Raw genomic sequence first — 12354 nt, 5'->3', positions numbered from 1 at the left:
TGAGTGTGTTATCTGTTTTGGTGCCGACCAATTGGAAATGTTCATTTTTTGCTCCCAGGTATTCTTCAGATTAGTATAAATTACATAATTTGTGGAAATAACAATTTTGGTGACCACCATAGTAACCTGTTACTATAGCTATGTCGAACATCATCATAGCTGACATTTATTGAATGTTTCCCATATACCCTGCATCATTCAACTCATTCAGATCTCACACATACTCTTCCTTTACCTTCATTTTATAGAGATGAGGAAATGGAGACCCAGGGAGGGTGTACAACTGCCCAAAGTCACAGCCAGTAAGTGGCTGAGCTGAGCTGGACTTTGACTTTAGGCAACTTGGCTTTAGACTGAGTGCTCACTTTTGCTCACAAGGGAAACTTGAGTGGGGCCTCTCACTGAAGGTGAAGTCTCTCCTCTGCCCACAGGGTAAAGAAGCTGAAGGAGACCCTGGTGGCCGTACAGCAGCTGGATAAGAACATGAGCAGCCTGAGGACGTGGCTGGCTCACATCGAGTCAGAGCTGGCCAAGCCCATAGTCTACGATTCCTGTGACTCGGATGAAATACAGAAAAAGCTTACTGAGCAGCAGGTAAAACTTAAATCAACTAAAGGAAGTAAGTAGGCTCTTGAACATCTGTGCTCCTGGCCAGGATACAGAGGTGGATGTGAGACGGTGAATGAATCGAGAAGGAAAATCAGGAGGGAGCTAGACAAGCTTGCCGAGAAAGGGGAGGGAGGCTTGGGCATGGCAGGTGTTTGGGGCCAATAGGTCCCACGTCACCAAGGAGTTAAGTCTTAAGAAGCTATGCTATCTTAGGGGTTAATGTCATTGGTCCACGAAGAAGACATCCTAAACTGCTTGGGTTGCAGTGATGTCTCCATAACAGAGCAGGCAGTTTTGTTTATTTCTGTGTAGGTCACTAGCCCACCACTACATGCATAGAAAGGAGCTTTTTTTTTTTTTTCTGCATTTGGTGTTTGAATACAGATTACAGTGCATTCTTAGAGTTTTTAGAGTCTAAAACAATGGTTTTGCAAGGAGTGTTCCATGGCCTACAGAACACACGCTGTAATTTTACCGTAATGTGTGCACCAAAGGCGGCACATCACACTGGCCTACAGTACACCACCCGCCAGAGCAAAAAAGAGTGACCATGAAAAGTGAAAAATGCCCGCACAAAGGAATTTTCCCTCCTACTCTCCTTCGTTGTTCTTAATAAGCATAGCAGACTCCAGTTGTTGGTAGAAAAGACCAAAAATCCCCCATAAGAAATATTGCTACTCCATGCCTTTAGATTGTCCTCGAAAATTCTGTCCACGTTCTGGTTACTTCCATTACATTTAGGCCATTATAGCCAAGTTGCTTAATTTAAAAATACTACAAAATAGGGGCGCCTGGGTGGCGCAGTCGGTTAAGCGTCCGACTTCAGCCAGGTCACGATCTCGCGGTCCGTGAGTTCGAGCCCCGCGTCAGGCTCTGGGCTGATGGCTCAGAGCCTGGAGCCTGTTTCCGATTCTGTGTCTCCCTCTCTCTCTGCCCCTCCCCCGTTCATGCTCTGTCTCTCTCTGTCCCAAAAATAAATAAACGTTGAAAAAAAAAAAATTAAAAAAAAAAATACTACAAAATATAAAGAGACCCATTTATCAAATCTTACAAAATAGTCTATGTGCTTACTTCATTTCATGAACTATTTAAAGCAGTACAACTAGATATTAAAACATAGGTTTTAGATAGTGGGAATAGTTTAATATTTAAATCAACATTTATTTTTTAAAAAAATGTTAGCAGGACACTTTCCCATTTTTGTAAGATTAAAGCCCTTGATGGATTCTCTTGTGTTTGAAATTCTGATAATTGAGCTGATAGCGGTTTGGGTTGGCCTCCAGCTCCCTGAATACTCCTGGAGAACATGGTAATGATCTCCACAAGTGAGAACTGGTTAAAAACAGTGACAATTCTAATAGCCAGTATTGTAATTTAGCAAACGTAAGAAAATCTAAACTGTATCTAAGTAAATATGGCAAATTGATCATATACATTTATAGCCTTACCCACTTCTAAACCCCAGTAAAATGAACGTAAAGGGAAAAGAAGGTCAAAACCCACAATGGCAAAGAGACGAGGAAAGAAGATGAGAAAGATGACAGACACCCATTAGAATTTTGGAAGACCAGAGTGGATAGATGAATAGTTACTGCTATCAGCAGGATGGAGGATGGAGAAAGCTGATTCATGTCATGGAAATACAAGAAGACTGGGTGGCCTGGGTGGCTCAGTCGGTTCAGCGTCTGACTTTGACTCAGGTCATGATCTCATGGTCTGTGAGTTCGAGTCCCGCGTCGGGCTCTGTGCTGATGGCTCAGAGCCTGGAGCCTGCTTCACATTCTGTGTCTCCCTCTCTCTCTGCCCCTCCCCCACTCGTGCTGTGTCTCCCTCTCTGTCAAAAATAAATAAACATTAAAAAAAATTAACAACAAAAAAAAGAAATGCAAGAAGACTCATGAAGTGCAGACAGCAAGTCTATAGGACTTTAAAATGGAAAATTGCTTGAAAATTTGAATAAGGAGCGGTTTGACTGGCAGATCCCCCTAATCCTAGGCAACTCCTGCCTGTTGACTCCAATAGAAAGCCCAAGGATCTCCCTTGGAGAGGGCAGCCCAGAGGGACTTTGGGTTTGGGGCTACGGGGCACCATTGAGGCTGGAGCCACTATATGAAAAATAGATTAAATGAAATACTCTGTACCTGACGATATGACTCCCACTGCCCCAGCTCCCACCATGTTACTAGCCAGGTTTATATCACAGCCAGGATTAATGAAAGAATTTTAAAATCCAATTTAGTTATTCCATAATAGTCCCCCACAAAAAGTTAAAAAGGAAGAAATTATCAAATTAGTAATGTAAAAAAGTTTCCCAAACTGAAAAGCTTATAGAGTGGACCCTTGAACAGCAACGGTTTGACCTACATGGCTCCACTTATATGTGGATTTTTTATGCAATAAAATATGTAGTACTACAGATGTATTTTCCCTTCCTTACGATTTTCTTTTTTCTAGCTTGCTTTATTGTAAGAATACAGCATATAATACATATAAAATGCAAAATATTTGTTATTTGACTGTGTTTTTGGTAAGGCTTCTAGTCAACAGTTGGCTATTAGTAGTCAAGTTTGGGGGGAGTCAAATGTTATACACAGATTTTCAGCTGGTGGGGAGTTGGTGCCATCAAGCTCCGCTTTGTTCAAGAATCAGCTGCACTTCTAGAGCATAAACTTATAAATGCCCAGGAAAATTAAAAACAAAGCAAAACCATTATAAAATTTCAGAACATGGCCGACAAAGGGAAGATCTTTATGGTTTCCAAGATGAAAAAATCTGATCCTTCAAAACAATGCTGGAAGCTAAAAGTCAGTGACATGGTGCTTCCCGAAAGCTGAGAAAATTATTTATAATTTAGAATACTGCACCTGCCATTTAATATATAAAATATTTACCTCCTATGCATATATTCTCAGGAAGCTAATGAAAGATGTCACATATACTAAAAAACGAGAAGAAAAATAATATAAAACCTGAGAGAGAAGAAAATTCCCAGGACGGATGGTGAAGGAACATCCCAGATGCCAGCTGCCCTGAAGCCTGGAGAATCCCTGTTCACATTGGAGTAGGGAGTTGGCTCCTCTGGGATGGATGTCTACTAGGAGTAAGACAGTTGAACTAGATAACCTAATGGGCTTAACCATAATGGAAGGAGTTGTATTAACTCCATAAGAGAAAGGATACAGGCTAGGAATGTTCATGTTTGAAAGAGAGGAGAGAGCTACTGATTCCATAAATGCTATATATATATATATATATATATATATATATATATATATATGAAAAGAAATATAACCGTAGTATAGGCTGTTGCTCAGATGTGAAAAATATTAAGTAATCATGTTAAATAACCACGGTATTGCTCTAGCTAGAAGATGTGCTCAAACAGTAACTGGAGCCCTGGGAGTCAGGTTAAAGTTGATTCCGTCTCTACTATAGAAGCATAGATAATGTCGAAATTTTAAAAATCAAGAAATAGCAACATAAACTTGTTACTTAGAAATACAGAAATTAAAACAGGAAGACAGAGCTCCAAGAGATGGAAATGGTTATTTCTGGAAAATGAGAATCAGGAGTGAAAAGGGAACTAATTCACTGGAAGCTTGGCAGTAGTTTCTGACTTTTTAATATTTTAATATATGTTCATATTGCCTTTTAATTAAATTTTAAGTTAAAGTTGAAAAAAAAAAAAGGAAACAACTATATGCCAATGGTTAGAAGTAAAGACTCCCTGGGTTCAAATCTGGGCTTCACCTCTTTGCTGCATAGCCCAGGGCAATGTAATGAACTATTTAATCCTCAGATTCCTTATATATAGAATGCTGATCACCAGAGTGCATGGTTCACAGTGTTATTATAAAAATTAATATGAAAATTATTTAGCACAGCACCTAGAACAAAGTGGGTGCTTAGTAAATTTTACTTCAATTCTATCACATTCACTACAGTTTCTTTTGTGGCAAATGTTAACCACGATTCTGTAAAAAATTATAGCATTTGTGATCCATGTTGTAAAAGGCAGATAAGTAGTAATCTGTCTCCAAAGGGGAAAATTCCTTTGAATATTTAAAAAGAGATTAAACTGATAAGAAATGCATGTTCTTCTGTTCCCCTCTGTGGGGTTTCTATATGTTTCTCTTGCCAGTGTACTTAATTATTACATACTTAATTGGGCAGAAATATATGTAGACTTGAGATGGGTTCAGAGAACATTTTGTCAAATTTCTCTGTGTTATGGATGAATAAGGATAAATTCAGAAACGCTGTATGTCAATTCAGGACCATTATCAATGAAGGTTAAAGCTGAAACTAAACTCTTTATCTGTATTAGAGCATTTAATCATAATTATAACACCCCTCAAGCTTATTTCATAAATTGATTTTAACAGAAACTTTTGAGCAGATGCACAAGGGGTCTTTTCTCTGATATTTACTGTGGGAATCTGGTTGAGCTCCTGGATGTAAATTTCACAAAACTGTGCAGCCCCACCCATGACTGGGTCCTCTGGAATTTTTAACTCAATTGTCTATATTGGGCCTCCAGCAATCTGTCAGTTACAGTTCTGGTTTTCATATCCTGGCCCTTATTTCCACAATGGTCTCCCCATGAGTGTCTGCTCCAGGGTAGAGGAGTCACATCGTCTATATGGCTATATAGGTTATTTCTGACTTAAGCCTCCCTCACAAAAAGCAACTATCTATAAACAAGGCACCACTGTAAAATTCCCAAAACCCAACCATGAGGATAAAGCACCCACTCGGACCCCAGAGACCAGAAGGACCACATTAAAAGGGTAAGAGGAGTGACCACACTCTGACCACATTGTCCTTCATGGCTGGCACAGAGCTGCACTGAGAGGGCACCTCATGGCCAAGATGGGCATCTGGCTTCCCTGGCTCCCACACCCTTCTCAGGAAGCCCACTTGGATCTCATCTCGTAAGAATCACTAAGGGATCCTGTATAGCTTGACTATTGGGGATGAGTTAGTGAGTGAGAAGGGGGCTGAGGATTATGGCAGCCAGCACTCACGTCTTGGCAGACTGCATTCCTGTTTGCAGCTGCACCCAAGCAGAGATCCCAGCCTGTGTCTCTGCCCATCAGCAGGCCCAGCCAGTGGCCCTGTCTGACCTGGGAGTTCACTTAGCTGTTTTGCCTGATTTGGGTCCCCAGACAATGGGCCATACTGACTTTGGAGCCCTAGAAACCATCTGAACTGGGTAGGGAAGCCAATTCCTAGCCCCGCCCAACAGCTGAGCATAGCCTTCATCCTTCCCCACCAGGAAGCCTGGCCAGAGAACCCAGGCAGCCACGGAACCCATCCAATAGCCCTGCTTGAGCAGGGAGCCAAGCCAGGAGCCCTACCCAACTGCTGAGCATAGCTTCTGGCCCTGCATCATCAGGGAGTCTGGACAGTGACCTTGGACAACCTCAGAGCTCAACCTACAGCCTTGCCCAGCCACAGAGCCCAGCCTACAACCTTACCCAGCCATAGAGCCCAGATGGTAACCCTACTCAGCAGTGGAATCCAACCTATGGCCTTGTCTGATTGCTGAACATAGCATGCAACCTTATTCAGGCAGGGAGCCTAGCCGTGACCTCACCCAACTAGCGATGATCGCAGAGCCTCACCAGCAAAACAAGTCTCAACAAATTCAAGAAAATGTAAATTATATAAAGTGTCTTTTCCAACTACAGTGATGTGAAACTGGAAATCGAGAATAGGAAGAAAGCTAGAAAATTAACAAATCCACGGAAATTAAACAGCACACTTCTTCTGATCAAAGAAGAAAACGAGGAAAATTAAAAAATATCTTGAGATAAGCAAAAAAGGAAACACACAACATACCATAACTTATGGAGTCCAACAAAAGCAATTCTAAGAGGGAAGTTTATAGTGATAAATGCTTATATGAAGGAAAAAATCTCAAATAAATAACTGTACCTCAAGGAACTAAAAAGGAACAAACTAAACCCAAAATTGGCAGAAGGAAGGAAATAAGAAAGATTAGAGCAGAAATAAATGAAATAGAGAATAGGAAAACAGCATAAAAGATTTAAAAAACGGAGCTGGTTCTTTGAAATGATAAACAAAATTGAAAAACCTTTAGCTAGACTAGCCAAGAAAAGCAAAGACAGAGGACCCAAATAAGTAAAAACTATAAATGAAAATGGAGACATTACAAGAAATACAAAGGATCATGAGAGAAATGGGTAAATGCCTGGAAACATGCAACTTGCCAAGACTGAATTAGGGAGAAATAGAAAATATAAACAGACCCATAATGAGTAAGGAGGCAGAATCAGTAATCAAAACCCTCCCAACAAAGAAAAGTCCAGGACCAGATGATTTCACAGGTGAAATCTACCAAACATTAAAGCCATGTCTTCTTACTGTTCAAAAAAATTGAGGAGAAGGGCATGCTCTGAAATTCATTTTATTAGGCCAGCGTTACCTGGATACCAAAGCCAGATAAGGACACTATAAGAGAAGAAAACTATAGGCCAATATCCATAATAAATACAGGTGCAGAAATTCTCAACAGAGTACTGGCAAACCAAATTCAACAGCACATTAAAAGGATCATACACCATGATTTAGTTGGATTCATCCCTGGGATGCAAGAGTGGTTCAGCATATGCATATAAAAATAAATGTGATACTTTACATTACTAGAATGAAATATAAAAATAGTATTACCTCAATAGATGCAGGAAAAGCATTTCACAAAATTCAAATGATAAAAATTCTCAACAAAGTGGGTCTATAAAGGAAATGTACATCAACATAATAAAGGCTATACGATTAGCCCACAGCTAACATCATACTCAGTGGTAAAAGGTTGAAAGCTTCTCCTCTAAGATCAGAAACAAGACAGGGGTGCCCACTTTCACCAGGCCCATTCACCATAGTACTCAAAATCCTAGCCAGAGTAATCAGACAAGAAAAAAAATAAAAGGCATCTAAATCAGACAGGGTGATACAAAATTTTCTTTGTAGATGACATAATCTTACATATAGAAGATCTTAAACACTCTACCAAAAAACTGTTGGAACTAATAAATTCAGTAAAGTTGCAGGATACAAATTTAACATACAAAAATCAGTGGCATTTCTTTTTTTAAGTTTATGTATTTATTTTGAGAGAGAGAGAACAGGGGAGAGGCAGAGAGAAAGAGAGAGGGAAAGAGAGAATCCCAAGCAGGCCCCACACCATCAGCTCAGAGCCTGATGAGAGGCTCAATCTCATGAACCATGAGATCATGACCTGAGCTGAAATCAAGAGTCGGATGCTCAACTGACTGAGCCACCTAGGCGCCCCAGTTGCATTTCTGTACACCAATAATAAACTACCTGGAAAAAAAGAAAAGAAAACAATTCCTTTATAATTGCATCAAAAACAATGAAATACTTAGGAATAAATCTAACCAAGGAACTGAAAGATCTCTACACTGAAAACTATTAAGACACCGATGAAAGACATTAAAGAAGACACAAATAAATGGAAAGATACCCCATGTGTGTAGATTGGAAGAATTAATATTGTTAAAATGAGCATATAGCCAAAGCTATCTATTGATTCGATACAACCCCAGTCAAGATTTCAATGGCACTTTTTACAGATATAGACAAAATAATTCTAAAATGTATATGGAATCACAAAAGATCCCAAATAGCCAAAGCAATCCTGAGAAAGAACGAAGCTGGAGGTATCACACTTATTTATTTCAAACTATGTGATAAAGGTATAATAATCAAAACTGTATGATACTGGCATGAGAACAGACACATAGACCAATAGAACAGAATTGAGAGCCCAAAAATACACCCATGCATATATGGTCAACTAATGTTTGACAAGGGAGCCAAGAATATCCAATGGGGAAAGGATAGTCTCTTCAAAAAATAATCTTGGAAAAACTGGACATTCACGTGCCAAAGAGTAAAGTGGACCCCTATTTTATACCACTTACAAAAATTAACTCAAAATAATGTATTAAAGACTTACATGGGAGACCTGAAACCATAAAACTCCTAGAAGAAAACACAGGGGAAATTCTTGTTGACATTGATTTTGGAGATGATTTTTTAGATATGGCACCAAAAGTACAACCAAAAAATAAATAAACAAACAAACAATTTGGACTAAATGAAGCTAAAAAGCTTCTGCAAAGCAAAAGTAATGATCAACCAAATGAAAAAGCAACCTCTGCAATCAGAGAGAATATTTGCAAACCACATGTCTGAGAAGGATAATATCCAGAATATATAAGGAACTCCTACAACTCAATAGCAAAAACAAAAACGAAACAAAACAAAAATAATCCAGTTTTACAAATGGGCAACAGACACGAGTAGGCATTTGTCCAAAGAAGACATTAAAATTACCAACAGGTACATGAAAATGTTCAACATCATTAATCATCATGGAAATGCAAATCAAAACCACAAAGAGATACCACCTCACACTTGTTACAATGGCTATTATCAAAAAACCAAAAGATAAAGATGTGGAGAGAGCAGAGCCCTAGTGCACTATTGGTGAGAATGTAAGTCAGTATCATCACTATGGAAAACATTATGGAGGTTCCTAAAAAAATTACAAATAGAGCTACCATATGATCCAGAAATTCCACTTCTGGGTAGATTTTGGAAAGAAATGAAATCATTATCTTAAAAAGGTATCTCCACCCACCACATTCATTGAAGCATTATTTACAACAGTGAATACATGAAAACAGTCTAAGTACCCATAATTTGATAAATGGATAAAGAAAATGTGGTATATATGCAAAGTGGAATATTATTCAGTCATAAAAAAGGAGATACTGCCATTTCCAACAACGTGGATGAACCTTAAAGTCATCATACTAAGTGAAATAAGTCTGACAGAGAAAGACAAATGCTGTATGATCTCACTAATATGTGGACTCTAAAAAAAATTGAACTCATAGAAACAGAGAGTAGATTAGTGGTTGCCAAAGATGGGGGTGATGGTGAGGGAAATGGGTGAAGGTTGTCAAAGGGTACAAACCTGTAGTTATAAGATGAATCCATTCTGGAAATGTAATGTTCAGCATGATGACTATAGTTAACAATACTGTGTTGCATATTTGAAAGTTGCTGAGAGAGTAGATCTTAAAAGTTCTCAGCACACACACACACACACACACACACACACACACACACTGTAACTACGTGAGGTCATAAGATATTAAACTTACTGTGGTAATCATTTCACAGTATATACATACATCAAATCATCACATCATGCATCTTAAGCTTACACAATGTTATATATCTGTTATATCTCAATAAAGCTGGAAAGTACTTTTTTGAGTACTTGGGGGAAGTTAAATCAAGTGCCATAACTTTTTAAAATGCATTGATTATGTTGATGTACCTAACACTACTTACAAATGTATATCCTTCTACAAAAGGCACTTTAACACCTAAAACTTACTTGGTGATCTCATTCACAGATGTCTCTGTCTTCATCTTTAAGTAAATATTGAGTTCAATTTTATATTTTTTAGACCAGCAGTTCTTGTGATGATTTCCCCATAACTGAAAGTGATAATGTAAGAGATCTGAGAGGACTGTTAGTGAAATAGAAATATTTTTTATAGAATCTGTCTTCTGTCTAGTTCATAAAATCTCCAAATATTAATCAAAGGTACCATTACTGCATTTGACAGTAAGCTAATGTTTGCATAGAAGACCTAGTAACGGCGTGTTAAAGAGAAAAATAGGAGAAAGAATATACACACAAAAATATAAATCTCAGCTACTTGAGTAAGTTGAGGAATTCTCATTAGAACAAGAATAAAGTTAGGAAAAATCCAAGAATAGTTTTAAAGACAAGGAAAACACAGTAAGGACCTTGATGAATAGGGCAAGCAAAATTACCAGTAGCCCGCTTTTTTTTTTTTTTTTAATTTTTTTTTCAACGTTTTTTATTTATTTTTGGGACAGAGAGAGACAGAGCATGAACAAGGGAGGGGCAGAGAGAGAGGGAGACATAGAATCGGAAACAGGCTCCAGGCTCCGAGCCATCAGCCCAGAGCCTGACGCGGGGCTCGAACTCACGGACCGCGAGATCGTGACCTGGCTGAAGTCGGACGCTTAACCGACTGCGCCACCCAGGCGCCCCAACCAGTAGCCCGCTTTTAATAATGAAATACTTTGAGCAAATTGAGTTAAAAGCTTAATAGAAGGGGCGCCTGGGTGGCTCAGTCGGTTGGGCGTCTGACTTCGGCTCAGGTCATGATCTCGCAGTCGTGAGTTTGAGCCCCGCATAGGGCTCTGTGCTGACAGCTCAGAGCCTGGAGCCTGCTTCAGATTCTCTGTCTCCCTCTCTCTCTGCCCCTCCCCCACTCACACTCAGTCTCCCTCTCTCAAAAATAAATTAAAACATTAAAAATTTTTTTAAAGCTCAATAGAAAAAGTAACATACATTTTGCATTTACATTTTATGCAGTTAACATGAAGACTCTACGTGGTGGTATACTGGGGAAATTCAGTGCCTTGATTATCATCGTCATCTTTCTATTTCTGCCCTACCTTTAAAATTGCTCCCTGAGGAAGCTGTTGATGTTATGATGTCATACATGATAAGAGAACCTAGATCTTTTAAATCATGGTACTTTTAGTGATGGTGGAATTAGCTGTTTTAAGCAGTTTGCGGATCTTTGGAGATGAAATCCCATTTCTTAAGTGGCAGTACTTAATAAGAGCACATGTATTCCTTTGATTGCTTGATCGATATATTGGAATGGAAGTGGTAATCTGTCTGGGACAAGATTTACTTTTCAATCACTGAAGAAGCTAGTTTTACTCTTAATGTAATTAATGTAGTTTATTTCATTCGTTCCATTTATATTTTGGCATTGCTCACCTAGCCAGAATTTTCCTAGATTCGTTTTCTCATATTTTTGAGGTTGCCGTATTTTGTAAATGAAGTTGAAGAAACCTCATGCAAGGAAATAAGGTGTTTGTCAGGGTTTTGCCTGACCATTTATCAGTCAGTGAATACTGCTGCATCTCCTCGCATCTGTGGCCGAGTACTTGAATCAAGCATGGCTCCTTCCCCACAGGAGCTTCAGAGAGACATCGAGAAACACAGCACGGGTGTGGCGTCTGTCCTCAACCTGTGTGAGGTCCTGCTGCATGACTGTGACGCCTGTGCCACAGATGCGGAGTGTGACTCCATCCAGCAGGCTACGCGAAACCTGGACCGGCGGTGGAGGAATATCTGTGCCATGTCCATGGAGAGGAGGCTCAGGTAAGCTGGGAGGTTCAAGGAGCTGCGGCAGAGGAAGGACCAAAAAGAGAAAAAAGTGACCACCCAGAGTATCCATTGCTTACCACTTCCTTTTGTTTGCAATGTCCAAAAATAGCACTGGTTTCCCCAACTTGCCGTCTTCTACATTTAGTTGGAAAACAAGTAGATATACGGGTATTACAGTAGTCTCCCCCCACCTTGTCCCCCATTTCTCTTTCCATGGTTTCAGTTACCTACGGTTGAGCAGGATCCAGAAGCAGAAGATCTCGCCTTCTGATGTACAGTCAGAAGGTCAATAGCAGCCTAACGCTAGTCCCAACACGTAGGTCATTCCACTAACTTCATCCGTCATCACATCATCACAGGAAGGGTGAATGCAGTACGATAAGATATTTTGAGAGACAGAGACGACATTCACATAACTTTTAATACAGTAGATTGTTATGACTGTTCTATTTTATCAT

At 39.4% G+C, this 12354-nt stretch overlaps 1 protein-coding gene across 1 annotated transcript in view; it reads left to right on the top strand.

The window, feature by feature from the left end:
- Positions 1-12354, top strand: part of SYNE1 (spectrin repeat containing nuclear envelope protein 1) — a 480852-nt gene that overhangs the window by 435300 nt on the left and 33198 nt on the right. Inside the window, 2 exon segments of the mRNA XM_030316617.2 lie at positions 432-594; positions 11703-11890. Of these exon segments, the coding sequence (XP_030172477.1) occupies positions 432-594; positions 11703-11890 (351 nt within the window).

This window comes from Lynx canadensis, chromosome B2 (assembly GCF_007474595.2).
Source record: "Lynx canadensis isolate LIC74 chromosome B2, mLynCan4.pri.v2, whole genome shotgun sequence".
Classification (NCBI taxonomy): domain Eukaryota; kingdom Metazoa; phylum Chordata; class Mammalia; order Carnivora; family Felidae; genus Lynx; species Lynx canadensis.
The sequence above is the reverse complement of the archived record's forward strand: the minus strand, read 5'-3'. Positions and strand labels throughout refer to the sequence as shown.